At 51.4% G+C, this 18428-nt stretch overlaps 7 protein-coding genes across 7 annotated transcripts; 5 read left to right on the forward strand and 2 right to left on the reverse strand.

Moving 5' to 3' along the window:
• Window positions 1-891: 891 nt before the first annotated feature.
• On the forward strand, window positions 892-5578 carry LRP88_09080 (ABC-2 type transporter-domain-containing protein; the record flags this gene model as incomplete). The annotated part of the gene is made up of 6 exons (XM_083245575.1): window positions 892-1965; window positions 2016-3545; window positions 3596-4537; window positions 4592-4825; window positions 4876-5105; window positions 5155-5578. 6 exons carry the CDS (start codon window positions 892-894, stop codon window positions 5576-5578), a joined length of 4434 nt encoding a protein of 1477 aa, XP_083100069.1.
• A 555-nt stretch (window positions 5579-6133) lies between these two features.
• LRP88_09081 (uncharacterized protein) lies at window positions 6134-7385 on the reverse strand (the record flags this gene model as incomplete). The annotated part of the gene is made up of 4 exons (XM_083245576.1): window positions 6134-6334; window positions 6411-6485; window positions 6546-6728; window positions 6777-7385. The coding sequence occupies 4 exons, from the start codon at window positions 7383-7385 to the stop codon at window positions 6134-6136; spliced, it is 1068 nt and encodes a 355-aa protein (XP_083100070.1).
• A 1064-nt stretch (window positions 7386-8449) lies between these two features.
• Window positions 8450-9040, forward strand: LRP88_09082 (uncharacterized protein; the record flags this gene model as incomplete). The annotated part of the gene is made up of 1 exon (XM_083245577.1): window positions 8450-9040. The coding sequence occupies one exon, from the start codon at window positions 8450-8452 to the stop codon at window positions 9038-9040; it is 591 nt and encodes a 196-aa protein (XP_083100071.1).
• A 737-nt stretch (window positions 9041-9777) lies between these two features.
• LRP88_09083 (uncharacterized protein) lies at window positions 9778-10217 on the forward strand (the record flags this gene model as incomplete). Its single annotated transcript, XM_083245578.1, has 4 exons — window positions 9778-9867; window positions 9919-9954; window positions 10007-10074; window positions 10175-10217. 4 exons carry the CDS (start codon window positions 9778-9780, stop codon window positions 10215-10217), a joined length of 237 nt encoding a protein of 78 aa, XP_083100072.1.
• A 953-nt stretch (window positions 10218-11170) lies between these two features.
• Window positions 11171-12556, forward strand: LRP88_09084 (FAD-dependent oxidoreductase; the record flags this gene model as incomplete). Its single annotated transcript, XM_083245579.1, has 2 exons — window positions 11171-11466; window positions 11521-12556. The coding sequence occupies 2 exons, from the start codon at window positions 11171-11173 to the stop codon at window positions 12554-12556; spliced, it is 1332 nt and encodes a 443-aa protein (XP_083100073.1).
• A 1263-nt stretch (window positions 12557-13819) lies between these two features.
• LRP88_09085 (uncharacterized protein) lies at window positions 13820-15926 on the forward strand (the record flags this gene model as incomplete). The annotated part of the gene is made up of 9 exons (XM_083245580.1): window positions 13820-14083; window positions 14158-14259; window positions 14315-14403; window positions 14507-14670; window positions 14723-14816; window positions 14885-14952; window positions 15006-15425; window positions 15491-15531; window positions 15594-15926. 9 exons carry the CDS (start codon window positions 13820-13822, stop codon window positions 15924-15926), a joined length of 1575 nt encoding a protein of 524 aa, XP_083100074.1.
• Window positions 15927-16063: 137 nt separating this feature from the next.
• LRP88_09086 (amino acid permease/ SLC12A domain-containing protein) lies at window positions 16064-17836 on the reverse strand (the record flags this gene model as incomplete). The annotated part of the gene is made up of 3 exons (XM_083245581.1): window positions 16064-17109; window positions 17161-17297; window positions 17349-17836. The coding sequence occupies 3 exons, from the start codon at window positions 17834-17836 to the stop codon at window positions 16064-16066; spliced, it is 1671 nt and encodes a 556-aa protein (XP_083100075.1).
• Window positions 17837-18428: the final 592 nt, after the last annotated feature.

Consider the following 18428-nt stretch of genomic DNA (forward strand, 5'->3'; position numbering starts at 1 on the left):
GGACCTTGCGTTCTTTGCATCTCATACACTCGGAGGCTAGGTCAGCGAATAGTCCGAATGCGGGGAGGGGAGAGTCATCAGGGGATGATCCTTGGGGGAGCAGCTCACCGAAAGACGGTTGAGCTCGTCCGGGCCCGCCATGGCTGAGTTTGACATTTGAGATCTACCGATCTGATAAGAGACGGGGAGAACAATGGACCTTGGCGGGTGACGGACGAGGCGAGGGCGAACCGGAGATTCGGCGTCGGGAAATTCCCGCAGGCGGCCGGTACTGTAGGTATGTACGGCAGGGCAGGTTTAATACGAGGATCTCACTGGCTTACAGGCGGCAAACAAATCTCCAAGGCGGCGCCGAGAGATGAGCACAGTCACGAATGGAGATGGAGGTTGGCCGCGGGCGGTTCTGGGGGTTGATGAAGGAGTTTGGGGATCCAAGGTATGACTCTATGGATACGGGGGAGAAGCCATCGACGCCACTAGTAGCAAGCCTGCTGGGGTTACTACTTGATCGGGTAATTCGTCGAGAGGCCAGAGTCTTGGCAAAGTCCGAAAGTCCGTGCAGAGGGTGGCATGTTGGCCCGGACATTCGGTCTTTGAATGTCCGAATACCCTCACTTGTATCCACCATATCCACAAGAATGTCCCGTGGTAAATCTTGACATGGGGTATTGTGGATTTTGTCTTGAGAATTTTCATATTTCGCTAGAGTAATCAATTGAGTTTATTCGAAGGGGCTATGGTTGACAAATCCACTTAGTTGTGTAGTTTACGCAATTGATATTGCTTCATTCCATTATATATAAGAGACTTCCTCAATTGCATCGAATCTTATCTTCAATCTAATCATCACTCCTAGTCTTGGTCAATTGACAACTCCAAACACCAACCGCTATGGGATCCGGTGCCCAATTGGAACACGGGGTCGGTCCCATGAACTCCCCTATCCGCGCCTCTCACGATGACTCGACGTCTGCATGCACCGAAGTTTGCAACGAAAAGACAGCCTCTGACACTGAAAACGAGGATCTGGAAGAAAACATTAACGAAGAAATGCTGGAGTTAGCACGTCGCCTCACCACCCAGTCTCAAGCAGCCCCTGGAACTCTCTTCCCTCAATTGGACGGACCGCTGAACCCCAAGAGCCCAGGCTTTAACGCAAAGAAATGGGCCAAGGCGTTCTACGAGCTGCGGACCGACACTTCAGAGGGAAACCCACCAAGGACGACTGGTGTAGCGTTTAGGAACCTGAATGTGTTTGGGTTTGGCACAGATACGGATTTTCAAAAGAGCGTGGGCAACATCTTTCTTGAAGCTGGCACGATAGCCAAGAAGCTTCTACACGACAAGCAGAGGCGGGTGGATATCTTGCAGGATCTGGAGGGGTTGCTGCATAGTGGCGAGATGCTTGCTGTGCTGGGACCCCCTGGTTCTGGCTGTTCAACCTTTCTTAAGACGATTGCTGGCGACACACACGGTTTCCATATCGACGATGGTTCTGAGATTAACTATTCTGGTATCCGGCCGGAAGAAATGAGGTCGGCTTTCCGAGGTGAAGCCATCTACACGGCTGAAGTCGACCATCACTTTGCGCACCTCACAGTCGGCGACACGCTCTACTTCGCTGCTCGAGCCCGATGCCCCAAGAACATCCCCGAAGGCATCACACGCAACGAATACGCCGAGCACCTACGAGACGTCACCATGGCCATGTTTGGCATCTCGCACACCAAGAACACGCGGGTGGGCGACGACTTTGTCCGGGGCGTCAGCGGCGGCGAGAGGAAGCGCGTGACCATCGCCGAGGCGGCGCTGAGCTACTCGCCGCTTCAGTGCTGGGATAACAGCACGAGAGGACTCGATAGTGCTAATGCACTCGAGTTTTGTCGGACTTTGAGGACGCAGGCTGATGTGATTGGGTGCACTTCTGCTGTTGCTATCTACCAGGCTTCTCAGGATGCTTATGGTGTGAGTTAATAGATCTGCTGGTGTTGTTTCTTTGCTAATAGATGTGCTAGGTCTTTGATAAAGTTCTCGTCTTGTATCAGGGACGGCAAATTTTCTTTGGCAAGACGACTGAAGCAAAGGCCTACTTCGAAGGCCTGGGCTTTGTCTGTCCTGAACAGCAAACCACAGCCGATTTCTTGACCTCGATGACAAGCCATCAAGAACGAGTCATCCGACCCGGCTGTGAAGGGAAAGCCCCAAGATCGCCCGACGAATTTGCCCAAGCTTGGAAGAACAGCGCCCACAGACGACGTCTCCTGGCCGAGATGGACGACTATCTCGAGCAGCACCCCTTTGGAGGCGAGCACTACGAAAAGTTTGTCATGTCCCGAAAGATGGACCAGTCCAAGGCCCAGCGGCTCAACTCGCCCTTTACGTTGTCATACATGGAGCAGATGCGCCTCACGCTTGGTCGTAGCTGGGTGATGCTCAAGGCCGATCCCAGCGTGACGATAACGCTTCTGTGCTGCAACCTCGTTGAGTCTCTCGTCATTTCCAGCATCTTTTACAACCTTCCTGAGAACACGGGGGCTTTCTTCAAACGTGGACTGCTCATCTTCTTCATCCTCCTGATGAACGCGTACAACAACATCCTCGAGATCATGACCCTCTACGCAAAGAGAAACATTGTCGAAAAACACGCCCGCTATGCCCTGTACCATCCAAGCGCCGAGGCTCTGTCGTCCATGGTGGTGGATTTACCGTATAAGATCTTCAACACCATCATGATGAACACAACCATGTACTTCATGGGTAACCTTCGTCGAGATCCGGGACATTTCTTCTTCTTTCTCTTGTTCTCCTTTACCATCACGATGAGCTTCTCGATGCTATTTCGACTGATTGCGTCTCTCACAAAGACCATCGCAGCGGCACTGGCTCGAGCTTCTATCCTACTCTTGGTTATTGCTCTGTACACTGGATTTGCTATCCCACCGCAGTACATGCCGGTTTGGATCGGATGGATTCGCTGGGTGAACCCGACATTTTACGGTCTCGAGAGCCTCTTCATCAACGAGTACGGTGGGAGAGAGTATCCTTGTTCAAACTTTGTGCCGGATGGACCTGAGTATGGGGATGTTTCACCACTGTCGCGAGCCTGTAATGTCCAAGGATCGGTGCCGGGAGAGAGCTTTGTCCGTGGATCTGATTATATCTCCTCGACGTACGGTTACAATGACTCTCACAAGTGGCGCAACTTTGCCGTCGTCATTGCTTTTACCGTCCTGTTCATGGGTCTTCACTTGTTGGCCACTGAGACGATTGCCTCAGAGAGGTCTAAGGGCGAAGTCCTGGTGTTTACGCGAAAGGGGATCAAGAAGCACTCTCCCAAGATTTGCGAAGACGAGGAAGCAGGCTACCATGGAAAGCCGCAGCAGAACCACAACGACGACTCTGGGGAGGTCACAGATGTTGAGAAGCAGACGTCCGTCTTTCACTGGAGGGATGTGTGTTACGATATCAAGATTAAGGGCGAGCCACGGAGGATTCTGGATCACGTCGATGGCTGGGTTAAGCCCGGAACCCTTACTGCCTTGATGGTAAGCAACAAGTCGAGATGGAGATTCTTACAACTAACGTGGTGTGATAGGGAGCCTCAGGAGCCGGCAAAACCACTCTGCTCGATGTTCTCGCCAGCCGGGTCACAATGGGTGTCGTCACTGGAGACATGCTCGTTGACGGGAAGCTACGCGATGAATCGTTTCAACGCAAGACGGGCTACGTCCAGCAGCAAGATCTTCACGTCCACACCCAGACCGTCAGGGAAGCCCTCAACTTCAGCGCCCTTCTTCGTCAACCCGCGAGATACACCCGAAAGGAGAAGCTAGACTATGTGGACACTGTCATCAGTCTCCTCGACATGCAAGAGTACTCGGACGCCATCATTGGCGTGCCGGGTGAGGGTCTCAACGTTGAACAACGCAAGCGGCTTACTATTGGTGTTGAACTTGCTGCACGACCACAATTGCTCTTGTTTCTGGACGAACCGACTTCTGGCCTTGATAGTCAAACGTCGTGGTCTATCTGCAACCTGATGGAAAAGTTGACCAAGAACGGCCAGGCCATCTTGTGTACGATCCATCAACCGTCGGCTATGCTTTTCCAACGGTTCGACCGCTTGCTGCTTCTGTCTCGTGGAAAGACCATCTACTTTGGAGACGTTGGAAGAAATTCCAAGGTCCTTGTCGACTACTTTGTCCGCAACGGGGGACCGAAGTGTCCAGCTGGAGCGAACCCGGCCGAGTATATGCTTGAGGTTATCGGTGCTGCACCAGGAGCTCACACAGACATTGACTGGCCTGAAGTTTGGAGGAACTCGCCAGAGCATACACAGGTTCAGGAGGAGCTTAGTCACCTTGTTGCCGAAGGAAGCTCGCACGTTCTTGGAAGCGCGGCCCAGGATGTGACAGAGTACAACGAGTTTGCTGCGCCTTCCAAGGTGCAGTATCTCGAGGTCACCAAGAGGTTGTTCCAGCAGTACTGGCGCAGTCCTGGGTACATTTACTCCAAGGTCATCTTGTCAGCTGGTGCAGTAAGTATTCCCGATTCACGATTTTACCTCCTGCAACAGACTAACCGTTTCCAGTCTCTCTTCATTGGACTGTCGTTCCTGAACGGCAAGAACACGGAGCGTGGTCTTCAGAATCAGATGTTTGGCGTCATGATCTTCCTCACCATCTTTACCCAGATCGTTCAGCAGATGCTTCCCGATTTTGTGGCTCAGCGTACAATGTACGAAGCTCGTGAGCGTCCTTCAAAGACGTATTCTTGGAAGGCTTTCTTGGTGTCGACAATCCTGGTTGAAGCCGCTTGGAACTCGGTAAGAAAGAGCCGCTTTCATATGAGTTACAAAGTACTGACCGAGTGTAGTTGATGGCTGTGCTTTCTTTCGTTTGTTGGTACTTCCCAACTGGGATGTATCGCAATGGTTACGCGACTGATGCGGTTGATGCTCGAAACGTGACCATGTTTCTGCATGTCTGGATGTTCTTCATGTTTACGAGCACCTTTGCGCATATGATCATTGCGGGTTTCGAGACTGCAGAGGTTGCAGGTGGACTCGTGACTCTGATCATGATCATGATTTTCTCCTTTTGCGGGTATGTATCCCTGGTATTCATGGATTGGATAGTTGCTGACCCTTAATAGTATTTTGGCATCGCCAGAGGACCTGCCCGGTTTCTGGATCTTCATGTACCGACTTTCACCCTTCACCTACGTAGTGGAAGGTCTCCTGGGAACGTCAATGGCCAACGCAGAAGCAAGTTGCGAGCCAAACGAGCTGATCAAGTTTGACGCCCCTAACGGCACCACGTGCGGCGACTACCTGAAGACATACCTCTCAGACGTGGGCGGCTACGTTACAAATCCTCAGGCAGGCGACGGTGCTGCTTGCGAGTACTGCACTATTTCTGACACAAACACGTTCTTGGAGGGCATGAGCATGAGCTTTGATCATCGGTGGAGGAATTTTGGCATCATGTGGGGTTATTGCATTTTCAACATTGCGGCGGCGTTGGGCATTTATTGGCTTGCTAGAGTTCCGAAGAACAAAAAGGCGAAGAAGGAATAGAATAGAGTGCTGGGTAATGTTGATGGGATAGATGGGGAAAAGTAGACTTGGTATAGACTGTTGTCTTACGTGGCAACTTGTTACCTTGCGGTGACACATAGGAGGCGCGCATAATAATGAAAATACAATGCTGAGAACGGCATCAAGTTCTGCTTCTCACATAATGAAAGAAAATAACACACAATCATAGTCTACTGTGAAGAAACGTTGTGTCCGGAAGTCAAGGGATCCCAGAGCCAGGCACAGGTGCAGTACCCATGCCTGAGACTGAAACCTAATCTTGTCTCGGTAATCTAACATCTGAGATAGGGTAGATAAGCTAGCGGGGCCTTTGTAGATCTTGCAGCGTGCTTGATTCTTCTCCAATCCTTGGCCGAGCCCTACATGTTAGTATTGATGAGATAGCTTGACAACTATCTCGATCTTCCAGGGAGACTTGGCCAACATGAGAGCGTACCGAGACGCCCGGGGATTTGATGGCATAGAAGTTAATGAGGTGTAACCAAACTTTAAATAACGTGATGTGCTGATATAACAGTGTGATGTAGCAATATGCTACTGGTGCTTCAGAGCCTTCTCCAAAATGTGTCCCACAGCAATCTCGAGAGCCTTCTTGGTCTCATAGTTCCCCGCGCCTTCTGCCGTCACTTCATTCATATCAAAGGGTACCTCGAAGCTCTGATATAGCTCCAGATACTTCTGAGCATCGGCATCATTGTTGGTACGTTCAACCAAGTCCTTGTTGAGTTCGTAAAGCTGATGAGATCGAGTCTTGTTAGCCATTTTTCACGTTCATTAACAGGCGAGACGTGAGAAGAACAATAATACTAACCTCATTTGTCCAGTTTGCGTCACTTTCGGCATGTTGCTCGGCGAGGCTGTAGCTCACCTGCAGACGTTCCTTGATCTATGCAAGCAACCATCAGTATTTGTCTTTGGAGATCCATGAAACGGTGGGAAATCTTACCTCGGCCTCGGTCAATTCGAAGCCCTCGGCCTTCATTGCCGAGATGAATTCATCCTGGTTCCCGGGCTGCTCCAAAAAGGACGTGACCTGCTCGACCAGGTACAAGTCGTCGATGATGGGGCGCATATCCCCGAACAAGACCATGCCTGTCTCCCTCTCCTCCTTGAACTTCTTGGCGTGGCCCTTTTCGAGTGTGAGCTGGCTTTCAATACCCCTCAATGAAAGACGTACCACATAGAAAAACTTGAAGAGGGTGGACCATCCCAAGCCGATGGCATCCTTGATGCTAGCGTTTCCGGCACCTCCAATGTCGCCCCATCGCCACCTCTTCTCCTTGGCCCATTTACCAAACTGCCTCTTTGTAGCATCGTAGGCAGTGTATGCGTACCAAAAGCAGTGGTGACCGAGTTTCGAATACGCGCCACCCACAAGAGTAGTAGCGGCCAAGATCTCGGCAATCTCCAGTACAGTTGGTCTCTTGTCGACATCCACCCCGGACTCGCCTCCAAAGATCAGCGAGGTCAGGGGAAGAGGCAAGTCCTTATCGTGCTTGCTACCGGTCACCTTGGTCTCAATTGGGCCAAAGGTGACCCAGTCAAGGTCGATTTCATTGCCTCGTTCAGCGTAGACTCTTGCGCGCTCTTTGCTGCCGGCCTCTTCCACGACGAACTGGACATACTCGTGCTTCCACTTAGAGTTCAGATCTTTGACGCGTGTCAAGGACACGACACGGCAGTTGGCGTACTTGTCCTTGCTGGCCCGCAGCAATTCTGCCCATTCTCGTGTGGGTTTGACAGACCTCCTGTCAGTGAAAAGATAATCGATAGAAGCCTTGACCATGTTGACTGGGGGGTGATTGAGCTCAGAGATGACTGCGTGGTCTTTGAATTAGAGTGATTTCGACAGAGAATGCTCCCATAATTATAGTCTTGATATTGGATTCCGCCTTAACTGCTGCAACCCTCGAATGCCCTCTTCTTGGAAAGCCTGCGCAAACAGACAGTCCTTGGTACTATGCAAAGCAATCGGTCTATTGAGCTTGGCGGATCCATTTGCTTCTAGACTCTTCACAAGCGAATGTATCGTGTGACTGGTCAACAAATGCGCAGGCCGATGCCCTCCCTGACCCTCGCAAACCACTGTTATCCCGTGCCTAAAGGGACCAATCATGGGTATCTAGTTGCCGCCTCGCTGCCCACCGATTTCGACTTTGCAGGGATCATATGATCAAGAGCAGACCGAGACCAAATATCCAGCTAGCCACAATAGAATGTCCATGCCCATCTCGGTGCAACAACACATATCACGCTACCATGTGTAATAGGTTTTGCTATGGCTGAATCAACTCCAGCCGTGATCCCTCGCCTCCATTGGTCGGCCAACTACCGAGTCTGCACTTTGGCCAGAACCCATACACAGCTAGCCACGGCGTGACACTAGCAGCTTGGCAGCTTTCCCAAGTCCGTAGGAAGTTACTTCATGGCTGAGACATCAGCGGCTTTTATTGCCTCGATCCGTTCTTAAGGACTAATTCAAGAAAACATGGCTAGCTACGAGCCCACCGCTTGTTCTTCAGAGCGCATCGACTGCGGTCTAGATGGGAACTCCTCGGCTATGTGCTTTTTGGGGCTTGAGTGTCACGGTGTGATACGAGTTGTGGCGGGTTCCAGGGCCAATCACACACTCAGTTCTGTCTACTGTCACACGGAGTGCACAGGCATGGCTGCCGCTCAGCTTCTTGGCCACAGCAACTATTGATTTTGATATTTCAGCAACGCCGCCGTAGAAGCTTAATTTTATCTGGGTTGCGGTGTTTTACAGGATTGGGTTTTAATGCTGTCATGTGGTTATTATTGTGTACTTTGATATTGCGGCCGACGGAGATGTCAGTGATAACGACAACAATGCAGCTCGCCACCGCGACCAAGGTGTGGAACAAAGCTGAAGTCGGCGTCACCTTTGAGTGGGTGCACATAGCTACCGATGCCATCATTGCCCTCTCCCGTGCTGGAAAAGGCGGTCGCATCCTGGCTATGGCCTTCTTCCCCAGCTCAGCCGACCTGAACTCCATACTTGTCTTCTCGGGCGCCTTCGCCCCGGATTGGAACCCCTACATGTGGAAGATCTTTACGCACGAGTTTGGTCACCTCCTGGGCCCCAGGCACGAATTTGCCATCGGAGGCCTCCCCATCTCTAATATCGAGGCAGAGGGGCAGGGTGGTGTGCAGCTGGGCGCTCGAGACCCCAAGTCGGTCATGGCATACGCTCCCGAGCCGCCTGAGATGCAGGAATCCAACATTAACTCTACTAAGATGTTCTACACGTTGAGGCCTGACGAGAATGGAAACCTACCTAAGGTGGGGCTCACCAAGGTCATCGACTACATCCCACAGTACGGAGTGACGCGTAATATCGCGGCAAGTGAAGAAGATAATCGGGACATTGTGTATGGGATTGCACCTGCAGTATTCCTAGATATAAACCCACTCGTGTAATGAACCTATTACCTAGCCCAAGAATTGGCTACTAGATGAGACAGACAGCATTAAAACTTTCTTTACATAGCCCACTAAGATCACCCACGCACTCCTGTCTTCTCTGTAATGCCACTTTGTTTGTTCCACACGCCCCTGAGCGACTACAGGGCAGATGCCAGTGAGAAAGATGAGGCAGGTAAGGGGAGTTCACTCTGCGGCAGGTCTGCCTTTAGGTCTCTTGACTCTTCAGTTTTCACGAAGTATCATTACAAGTGCTTGTCAAGTATCGTTGAAGCAGGACCTTGACTCTAGAAATAGAAACAGATTTGTATGCTCAAGTTTCGTCTCCGAGTCAAGTGGAACTCGGCCACCTTGACATAATCTTGACCATGGCTATGCTAAAGAACGCTGGGTCTTTTTGGTCAAAGTGTAGACAGCCTTAAAAAACTAACTGCGAATGAATGGTGACCGTATCGCTTCGATTGATACAAGTGGCTGTGTTGTTGAAATACGAAGTGGCCAGTGGGAACACTCCTTGTAGCTTCGGGACTGCAATACCGTACTTTCTCCACCGTTAACTGGACCTTTGTTAATCTTTCTTGTTGTCGGGTTAGTTCATCCGTATACGATCGGATGACGCTTAAATTTGCCACTTGGGGGAAGCCAGAAAGGATAAGAGCCATCCATCCCGTGTTATCAGTTTCTCAACGTGATTCTCTTTTTAGTTTATATATTCTTCAATCACCTTCACAAACATGTTTGGTCTCAACGCCATCTCTACATTGCTTGCCATCGCGGTGTTCTCAGCAATCAATATTGCCGAGGCCTCATCGTATGACATTGTCGTAAGTCACAACTCGTATCTATCTCGATGACACTATTAACTGTTCTTGTAGCTGCCTCCTCTTGGTGCTGACCCTTGTACTTGGGGAGTAAGTAGATCTCACCCGGAGTGAGCAGGCCATTTACTAATCTTGAGTACAGCCCTCATTTTGGTGTGAAAACGAGGAGAACATGAAGAGATGCGGCGTCACCAAGGAGGATTGCGAAAGGTATGCTGAGGACCTTCTGTAGTTGAGGACAACTTGAGGTCGATTGGGGCATACGAATAGGAGGGGTTGATGGCTGATGCTGTCTGACCGTTGTAAACAGCCTCCTCGATGAGCCCGATCATGACTATACGGTAGCTGCATAATTCAAGCCAAGCCATACCAAAGCTCCTACACTAGCAAAAGTCCCATCAATTGTGGATGGCCCGAGCCAACTGTGTCACCATTTTCACGCTTCTATTCTGAATCCAAGACGGCCGTGCAGGTGAATGATTATGCCTGTGAGTACAAGGAACTCGAGATCTTTTTCCAAGTCTGGTAGGATAGATTGCCTCTATTTAAGTTGGTGGATACTAGGGGTAGCATTGCTTGGCATTCATCCGTTGCCGGGCTGTTGCGCATGTCCGTCACTCCGTTGTTTAACAGCTGGCTGTGGAAGGGGACAAAACATCCAGGTCTGTCCGAGTTGTTTCCATCTTCGAAAACTGTATTCAGATAGTAAACCCCCGGGATTCTAATTAGTCTTTATTCTAACCATGAGGCTATGCTATCTCGGTAATATGAAAGTTCCGTCGTCGGCGCGCTACACCTCCGACCTCCGTCATACAAATCGATGTGACGGGAAGAAATAATATGCAATTATTATCGACCACATCACTCTTTTGAGATACACGAAGCTCATATCATTGATCTTATTGGATAGATATTGCAATCCCTGCCTGTACTAAACTTTGTTTGCGGCCTCTGCCGGTGACTAAGCGGCACTTCGGTGTTTTGAAGGCAGGCTCAACACCCAAGGTAAAAACACTTTGCCGGGAAATGATAGGGACACTTGGTTTTGAACGTTGTCGTTTAACTCCCTACCAAGATTTAGGGAAATGATATCAAGCATTAGCCCCATCCATTCGTCACCTCCGAGGCTGGGGTTGATCAAGCTCGGTCGGTTCCCTGAAGCCCATTCGCCGATCGAGAGTACTATATATGTCACCAGATATCACCACAGCGTCCTTTTGACAATCATTTTAGGCTTCAATTAGACTCAAAACTACTCTTTTCGCGAAATATTCCATTGAATCACTTCAGACCCACATCCTGAGCTATGAGCACCAACACATTCAAAGTCATCGTTGTTGGCGGTGGGCCTTCTGGTCTGACTGCCGCTCACGCCCTCCATCTAGCCGGCATCGACTTTGTCGTTCTCGAGAGGAGAGAAAACGTTGTCGAGGACGTCGGCGCAAGCTTGGTGTTGGCACCCCCAAGTCTACGAGTCATGCACCAGTTCGGTATCCTTGAAGACCTATTGGCCATCGGCAGGGAGGTAGAGTTTGGCAAATCGTTTGATCTGCAAGGGCGGGAGTTCAAGAACAGCACCAAGGTCCAGCTTTTGCGCAAAAAGTGAGTTGCTCTTGAAGATCTGTGAACTGCCAACACTAACCCTTTGACTTGTAGCCACGGCTCATGTCCTGTTGCCTTTCATCGAGCTCAGCTTATCCAGGTTCTTTACGATCGCCTCCCAACAGAGGCCAAGGACAAAGTCCACCTGGGGAAAAAGGCCGCCAGCATCGAGCCCAAGGAAAGTGGCGTCACTGTTACATGCAATGATGGCAGCGTGTACGAGGGCTCTGTCGTGATCGGAGCTGATGGCGTACACAGCAAAACCCGCCACCTGATGCGCCAACTTGCCTTGAAAGACGACCCTTCTCGAGACTGGGAGCCCGAGGAGCCGTTTGTATCGTCCTATAAGTGCATGTGGGCAAGCTTTATGCGACCCTCGGAGGAAAGCGGCCAGAATTACGACACCCAACATCAAAACAAGAGTGCCATGTATATATCAGGTCGCGAGCGAAGCTGGATCTTTCTTTACGAAAAACTCCCGGAGCCAACGACCAACAGGACTTCGTACTCCCAGAAGGACATTGAGGAATTCTCCGAGGGGTTCATGGACTTTCCGCTGACCGGGACACTCAAGGTCAAAGACCTATGGGACAAGAGACTCACGGCTGGCATGGCGAATCTGGAAGAAGGAGTTGCTGAGCATTGGAGTTGGAACCGGATTGTGCTTGTGGGTGATGCGTGTCACAAGTTTACTCCCAACGCTGGCCTGGGTTTGAACAACGGTATCCAGGATGTGGTGATGCTGTGCAATGGCTTGCGGAAGGTCGTGTGTGATAGCTCCGATGGACCAAGTCAGAGTACTCTGACCGAGATATTCGACGAGTATCAAAAGGTTCGGACGCAGGCGCTCCAGTCTGACGCGTCTCGTTCAGCTGGCATGACGCGCATGCATGCGTGGGAGAACACGAAGTACTATCTCCTGTCGAGGTATATCATGTCATCGCCGCTGGTTGAGCACCTCTTGATCAACATTCTTGGAGCAAGAGGGATGCGCGAGTCTCTCGTATTGGACTATGTCCCGTGCGAGGAGCCCATGCGAGGAAAAGTGCCCTGGAGACATGCGATGCCTGAGCCTGTCAAGATTGGTTAACAAGGGGAATGCAGGAGAGAGTTGGGTTCTTGACATCGAATCAATGGAGTTAGTGCCAGGAGGATTCATCTAATATGACGTTGGAAAAGGGGTCGAGTTAATGAATGATAGAGGGCTGCTTGTAAGGACAACTTAGAAGACTCATTTCCATACTACGTTTCCTATGTTTAGGATTACGGTTAGATAATAGAAAAAACTCACAAAAATTTACAGATAAGTGCCTTTGGTATCTCCGATATTCGCTCTCTCAATCGGCCTTGGAGGGGTTTGAATTAGTCGCCAGTTGGGACTCTCAACAACGTGGAGATTGGTGACAAAATGCTCCAGCACGATGACACCCTACAAGGCCTCTTTACCAATCAATGACTTCTGATGACTTGGTGCTTAAATACCTTGGTGAGGTGGATTAGTCCATGCTTGCCGATGAGACCCAGTTGCTCCTGGCACTGCAGCTTGCACCGGAATGCGGTTCAACTTACCCGTTTCGCTAATAGGAAAACTATGATAGATCATACCTGGCTTATTAGGGTGGCCTCTGACATCTGGCCTGAGATCTAAGCGAGTGTTTAACCAGCAGAGCTGTATCCAACCATCTGCCGGCAAGTTGTTTGAGGCATGGGATAGTTGTATATAATGTCCCTGTCGTCGAGTTGCACGACCCCTGGAGCCCCCTCTCGCTATCCCTCAGGTTCTTGTCATAGGGACATGTTATGGCACGGGGGCTGCAGCTATCAAAGCCAACTGAGTGCAGTGAAAGAAAGGATTTGATTCATTTTGTTCATGGCTTAGACTGAAGCGAGCTTGACTTTGTCGACACCTAATTAGCCTAGGTAGATAGGAACAGGGGCGCAGCCCTGGCGCTTACCAGGGATTTAAATCCACAGGTCCCCGCGATATCAATCACGACATTCACCCCAAGACACAAGATAGAAGATTTTCAAACTAGGTCACGCCCGGATAAATGGCAGCGTAGCATTATTACATAGGTAGTAAGGGCTTGTTCGTCCTAATAGCTTATACAAGGGCCGAATTTGTGCTTTCTGCCAGCGATGGCGTCTTCGCGTTCGGCGCCTAAAGAACTAGGTCCCTGATCCTTCTGCACTGCAACTATGAACCGGGGGATGATGAGCGTGAGCACGTCATTGAGATAGTGGTGGAGTTATAAGTTTGGCTTCCCCGATATACTATGCTAAAGCAACTCACCGGAATAGTCTTTACCCCCTACGCTTCTGGTCCTGAAACCAGTCGTTTATCCCATCAATCATGACACAAACCAGGGACAACGAGGTGACCCCCGTGTCCGCAGAGGAGTCGTCATCGCAATTCAACTTCAAAACCGCCAAGCGAGGTGGAAAGCACCATGAGATCCTCGACGCTGCTCCCATGGTCGACTACGAGGCCGACCGTGAGACGGCGCTCACCGCGCTGACCGCCGAGGAGGAAAAGCGTCTCATCCGCAGGGTCGACTGGCGCCTGGTTCCTCTTCTCTGTTTGCTCTATCTTATGAAAAAGATTGACGAGAACAATGTAGGCTAGCTTGATCTCTACAACATGCACCCTTGGAGTTAATGACTGACGCGTCACCTTGACAAACTACCTAGGCCTCAAACGCCCGGATCATGAACAAAGGCACCGATGCGAACATCTTGACCGAGCTAGATATTACTAGCAATCAGTATAGCCTGATCACCATCCTGTATACTGTGGGTAGTCTGTCAGTATCTCTGTTCCCCGTCATCTACTGAACAACGTGCATAGGTCCCTTATATCCTGGCTGAAGTCCCGTCAAACTTGGTCCTAAAGTGGATCAGGCCCTCTCGTTGGCAATCCCGGATCATGATCAGCTGGTAAGTTTCCTCCATGGAGACAGACGGCTCGGGTATTCTGGTCGCCCGTCTGTTGAGCCGTTTAGAGCAGAAACATCACTTACGCGACACTCTCATTATACAGGGGCATTGTGACGGCCTGCACGGCTGCAGTCTCGAATCTTGGCGGCTTGTACGCCGTTCGTTTCATGCTGGGCTTGACAGAGGCTGGGATGTTCCCGGGCGTCATCCTCCACCTAACATACTGGTACCGCCCTGATGAGATTGCTGTCAGGCTCGTCTGGATCTGTGGGTGCCCAGATCCGCACGATTTACCCGGCCGCTAACACAACGCCCTTAGTTACCGTCGGCAACATTAGCGGCATCATCAGCGGTCTTCTTGCCTACGGATTCCATGAAATGTCGGGCGCTACGGGTATATCCGGTTGGCGATGGTAATGCTGCTTGCTTCCCTGGAGTCGACGCCCTGAAACGCAGTTGCTGACACGTATTCCTTCGGCAGGCTCTTCATCATTGAGGGTATTGTCACTGTCCTGCTCGCACTCGTTATCTGGTTCCGCCTGCCTGATTGTAAGTTGAGATGAATTGCTCCGGCACTCCTTAGACGCTGACCATGCATCAAGTTCCCGGCACATCGGAGTGGCTCACGCCCAAAGAGCGCGCCTTTCTCCAGGCCCGCCTACCCGTGGCTTCACCTAGATCTTCCGAGAAGGACTTTGATATGAGGGAGGTTATCAAGACGCTCCGCGACAAGAGACTCTGGCTCTTCACCCTCAGCTGGGCTCTCCAGACTTGTGGTGCCAGCGGCGTCAAGTTCTACCAGCCGTCCATCATCGCCAACATGGGCTTCAGCAGCATCGCAACCGCCCAGATCCTCAATATCCCCATGTCCGTCTTGACTATTATCATCATCCTCACCGCTGGCTACGTCTCAGACAGAGCCAAATTCCCGCTGCCACTCTTCCCCATCACTAGTACCGTCATCGTCATCGCTTCTTACGGCATCCTAGTCGCATATCCTAACGACATTGCCGTCTATATCGGTATGTAGTCCTAGATATGCGTCGTTAGCTTCCCGCCTTATACCTTGGATACTAACGAACCGCAGGAATGTTGATCGGAAATAGCTTTAGCATTGCCTGGTTCCCGGTAAGTCTATCTCGAGCACCTATGTCTAGTACCAGATATCACTGCTAACCCTATTTCTTAAGATGATGTGGTCATGGCGTTCCCAGACTGTTAGCGGTGCTACAGGCTCAGCGTTTGCCATTGGATTTGTCAATAGTTATGGGCAGATTGGCGACGCCGTTGGGCCACAGATGTTCCAAGACAAGTACGAGCCACGATACCGGTTACCTTTTGCCCTAGCCATGTCTCTCATCGCGGCTTGTGGCCTTACCAACAGCTACACATGGTGGGTTACCCGGCAGACTGAGCGAGATACCCGCAGGCACAAACGTGCAAGACTAGAGGCCAAACGCAACAACGAGGCTATTCTAGACGATGTCACCGATCATGATCTCGACGGTGGTCGCAGGGACTAGTACGCCGTCGCTGTTAAAGCTGGGGGAATTCGCCGACTTTGAGACAGCTCTGGGAGGCTTGATGGTATCAACAGTAATATTGCCAAGAATCTAGCGTGACTATCTCTAGCCCGCTCTACCTGTATCTAACTCTATGCTCAAGCTTCAGAAGTCTTCTTATTCCTTCGGAAACCCACAATCTGGATCATCTCGGTCCAGAAGCCAACCGGTGGCTCAGTGAAAGTGTTCTCGTAAGCTTCAATCTGGGGTCGCTCCCAGACCAGGTCAACCTCGCTGGGCTTAATATAACGCGTGCGCTTAAAGAGCTTCCATCCCGCATAAAGAAGAACAGCAAGGATCTGCATCGAGTAGTTCTGGAAAAAGACCTCGACGTCAAACTTGGGTCGGAAGGCGTAGTATCCGTATGTGAGGAGGATGACAAACTGAATGACCAGGGCGATGTAGGCCCCGTAAGGCTGGAAGTATCCGTAGTACGGTCGCTCTGTCTTTCGGTCGACGCCCTGGGCAACACAGGCCTTGTGGTAGTTGATGTAGGTGATGGACATGATGACAAAGGTGATCAGACCGCCACCGGTGATGATGCTCACGAACCAGCCCAGGACCTTGGCAGAGTCGCTGCCGACCTGGAGGAACGAGAGGAAGGGGAAGCACATGACGATGAAGAAGCAGTAGACAGGGACACCGGCCTTGTTGCAGTATCGGAGGAATCGAGGGGCACGGCCTTCAAGAGCCAACGAATAGAGGGCTCGAGTAGCACAGTAGGTGTAGGTGTTTCCGGCGGAGAAGATGGAGGTGAGGATCAGGAAGTTGACTAGGTGAGGCAGACCCTTGACACCAAGGTTGGTCATGGCAATGACGTAGGGAGACGCAGCCGCGTTGCCAGAGCCACCGGCTCCAAAGTAGATCTCGACGAGAGCAGGGTCGTTGTAGGCGCACACGACTCCGATGGCCAGGGCACCGACAATGAAGAAGATGCAGAATCGGTAGTACACGGTCTTGAAGGCCGACTTGATGTAGTATGTGGGGCGCTGGGCCTCGGCAGCGACCATGGAGATGTACTCGGGGCCGACGACGGTGAAGGAAGCGCTCCAGAGGGCGGCGAGGAAGCCTTCGAACCGGCCTTTGTCGCCTCCACTTAGATATGTCGCAAACGACCCGGGATTTGAGAAATGCCTAAAGCCGTCTACGTGGTGGTCAGCAATGGTCAGTAAAGTAGGAAGATGTCTGCGCTTACAAGCATCATGCTGCGGGTTGCCTCCGCACATGGTGACAAAGGTAAAGGCAAAGAGGATAAAGATGAGGATGAGTTTGCCTCCCGAAAGCCAGAATTCAGCCTCGCCGTAGAAGCGAACCGCGAGGATGTTGAGAAGTCTGTTGACGAATGTCAGTAACGAGATGTAGCTAGTAAGAGCACAAACTTACCCGTAGCACACAATAACAGCGGCGCAAATACCAGCCGTAGGTCCAGGGTTTGTGACATTTGTGCTCCAGAAGGAAATGACAAAGGTCAATGCAGTAATCTCAAACGGAATAAGCAGAGCCTCGTAGAGGAAGAAGTTCCAGCCAGCGACGAAGCCCAGGGCATCATCGACCCAGTATCCCGCCAGGCGGACAAAGCCACCCGCGACGGGCATGTACGTATTCATCTCGGCGACCGAGTTGTTGACGAGGGCGAGGACGAGCGAGTAGAGGGTGTAGGCGATCAAGAGGCTGCCGGGGCCGCCCTTGGCGAGGCCGCCTCCGATGGAGATGAAGAGGGCCGTGCCGATGGAGCCACCGGCGGCGATGAGCTGGATCTGCCGGTTATTGAGGCGCCGGTGGAGATGGCCCATATTGTCCGTGTCGCCATGCTGAAGGCTGCCGACGTCGGCAAAGTCAGCCTTGGGGTGCTTCTCCTCTTCTGCGTTCATGGCTGCGAGTAGATGGAGGGAAAAAAGACAATTGGAGAGGGGGAGTTTGTGAGGGACAGAGAGGCGGGAAAAAAGGAAAGGATAGACAGGAACACAAGGCCATTAAATAGACCAGGTTCTCAGAGATAGCAAACTCCAAAAATCCTGGGCGACGTCGCACTCAATTGGCGTTGAGCTGAACCCTTGCCCTGCTTATCTCGAACCCATGATTACACCCTCCCAGGAGATAGCGACCATCCCCCCGCGCTGCTAGCGATGGATGGGGAAACGCCTGCCGGACACTTTCTGCCAAGGGTGGTTCCAGGCCCTTGAACACGATCCGGTGCATTAGCATCTCCATGACTTTCAAGTCTGACAGACGTACGCCTTTCTTCTTCCCCAGACTCTTTGCTTTGTTCGGTTCCACCGGCGGGACTAGGGTTGTTCTCTGGGGAAGCGACAGTCTGGGGAAGCCGATGCCCCCAGTCGAAGATGGAGGGTCTCGTACGGGTACCACCTTTGCCCGACTCCAAAACCTCGAGCCATTCCCATCGCCACATGGTCAGGCAATCATGCCTCCTTCAGGCCTAGCCTCCAGCCATCAGCCCTCGTT

This window comes from Fusarium phalaenopsidis (assembly GCF_050370095.1).
Source record: "Fusarium phalaenopsidis strain FUZ10S chromosome Unknown contig_32302, whole genome shotgun sequence".
Taxonomy (NCBI): domain Eukaryota; kingdom Fungi; phylum Ascomycota; class Sordariomycetes; order Hypocreales; family Nectriaceae; genus Fusarium; species Fusarium phalaenopsidis.